General features: G+C 42.1%; 1 protein-coding gene across 1 annotated transcript; it reads left to right on the top strand.

Annotated features, from left to right (window-relative positions):
- Positions 1 to 59: 59 nt before the first annotated feature.
- LOC106321889 (peroxidase 15) lies at positions 60 to 1,057 on the top strand (the record flags this gene model as incomplete). Its single annotated transcript, XM_013760110.1, has 3 exons — positions 60 to 251; positions 329 to 494; positions 595 to 1,057. Coding segments are annotated over 3 exons (771 nt in total), but the record flags the coding sequence as incomplete, so codon positions are not given.
- Positions 1,058 to 1,132: the final 75 nt, after the last annotated feature.

The following is a 1,132-nucleotide window of genomic DNA, read 5'->3' as shown; positions in this document are numbered from 1 at the left end:
AGTTACTTGCTCGACAAGCTAACGATTAATGTAAAAAATTATCATTGTATCTGTTGTAGGGCTGTGATGGCTCGTTGCTTCTAGACAGCAGTGGAAGTATAGTTACTGAGAAAGGCTCTAACCCTAATAGCAACTCGGCTCGCGGGTTTGATGTTGTTGACCAGATCAAAGCTGCATTGGAGAATGAATGCCCTGGAACTGTTTCTTGTGCTGACTTGTTAACCCTAGCTGCTAGGGACTCCTCTGTTCTTGTAAGTCGGTTTGTTTTTTCTCTCTTTACTTCTTTCTTGTGTTGTCAGGCTCTAATTTGGTTTTGATTTGAGCGCAGACTGGTGGACCAAGCTGGATGGTTCCTTTGGGAAGAAGAGATTCGAGAAGTGCAAGCTTGAGTGGCTCAAACAACAACATTCCTGCACCCAACAACACTTTCAGCACAATTCTCTCGAGGTTTAATAATCAAGGTCTCGATCTCACCGACCTTGTTGCCCTGTCTGGTAAGCTTACTTTACACACAAGGAAAAGACATGGTCATGTTTAATTTACGTGCTTCTCAAGTTAACATTAAAATCTAAAACATTTATTACTTATTTTCAGGGAGTCACACCATCGGCTTCTCAAGATGCACGAGTTTCAGACAAAGACTTTACAACCAGTCCGGAAATGGAAGTCCCGACATAACCTTAGAGCAGTCCTATGCTACTAACTTGCGCCAGAGGTGTCCGCCATCAGGTGGAGACCAAAACCTGTCGGAGCTTGACATCAACAGTGCCGGAAAGTTTGATAACAGCTACTTCAAGAACTTGATCGAGAACATGGGACTTTTGAATTCTGACCAGGTCTTATTCTCTAGCAACGAGGAATCTAGCGAGCTTGTGAAGACATATGCAGAGGATCAGGAAGAGTTCTTCGAGCAGTTCGCAGAATCAATGATCAAGATGGGGAATCTCTCTCCCTTGACAGGTTCGAGTGGTGAGATCAGGAAGAATTGCAGGAAGATTAACTCTTGATTTTGTGTGTGCTATGGAATGTGAGAAAAAGAAATGAAACATGTTTTCCGGGGGGTTAATGTTTGTGTGTTTTTTTGTCTTTTTGTATGTTTTACTATTTGAAAGTTGAATGAACAAACCTTTAT

The sequence above is a fragment of the Brassica oleracea genome, unplaced genomic scaffold (genome assembly GCF_000695525.1).
Source record: "Brassica oleracea var. oleracea cultivar TO1000 unplaced genomic scaffold, BOL UnpScaffold03652, whole genome shotgun sequence".
Classification (NCBI taxonomy): domain Eukaryota; kingdom Viridiplantae; phylum Streptophyta; class Magnoliopsida; order Brassicales; family Brassicaceae; genus Brassica; species Brassica oleracea.
This window is presented reverse-complemented; position numbering and strand designations above follow the sequence as displayed.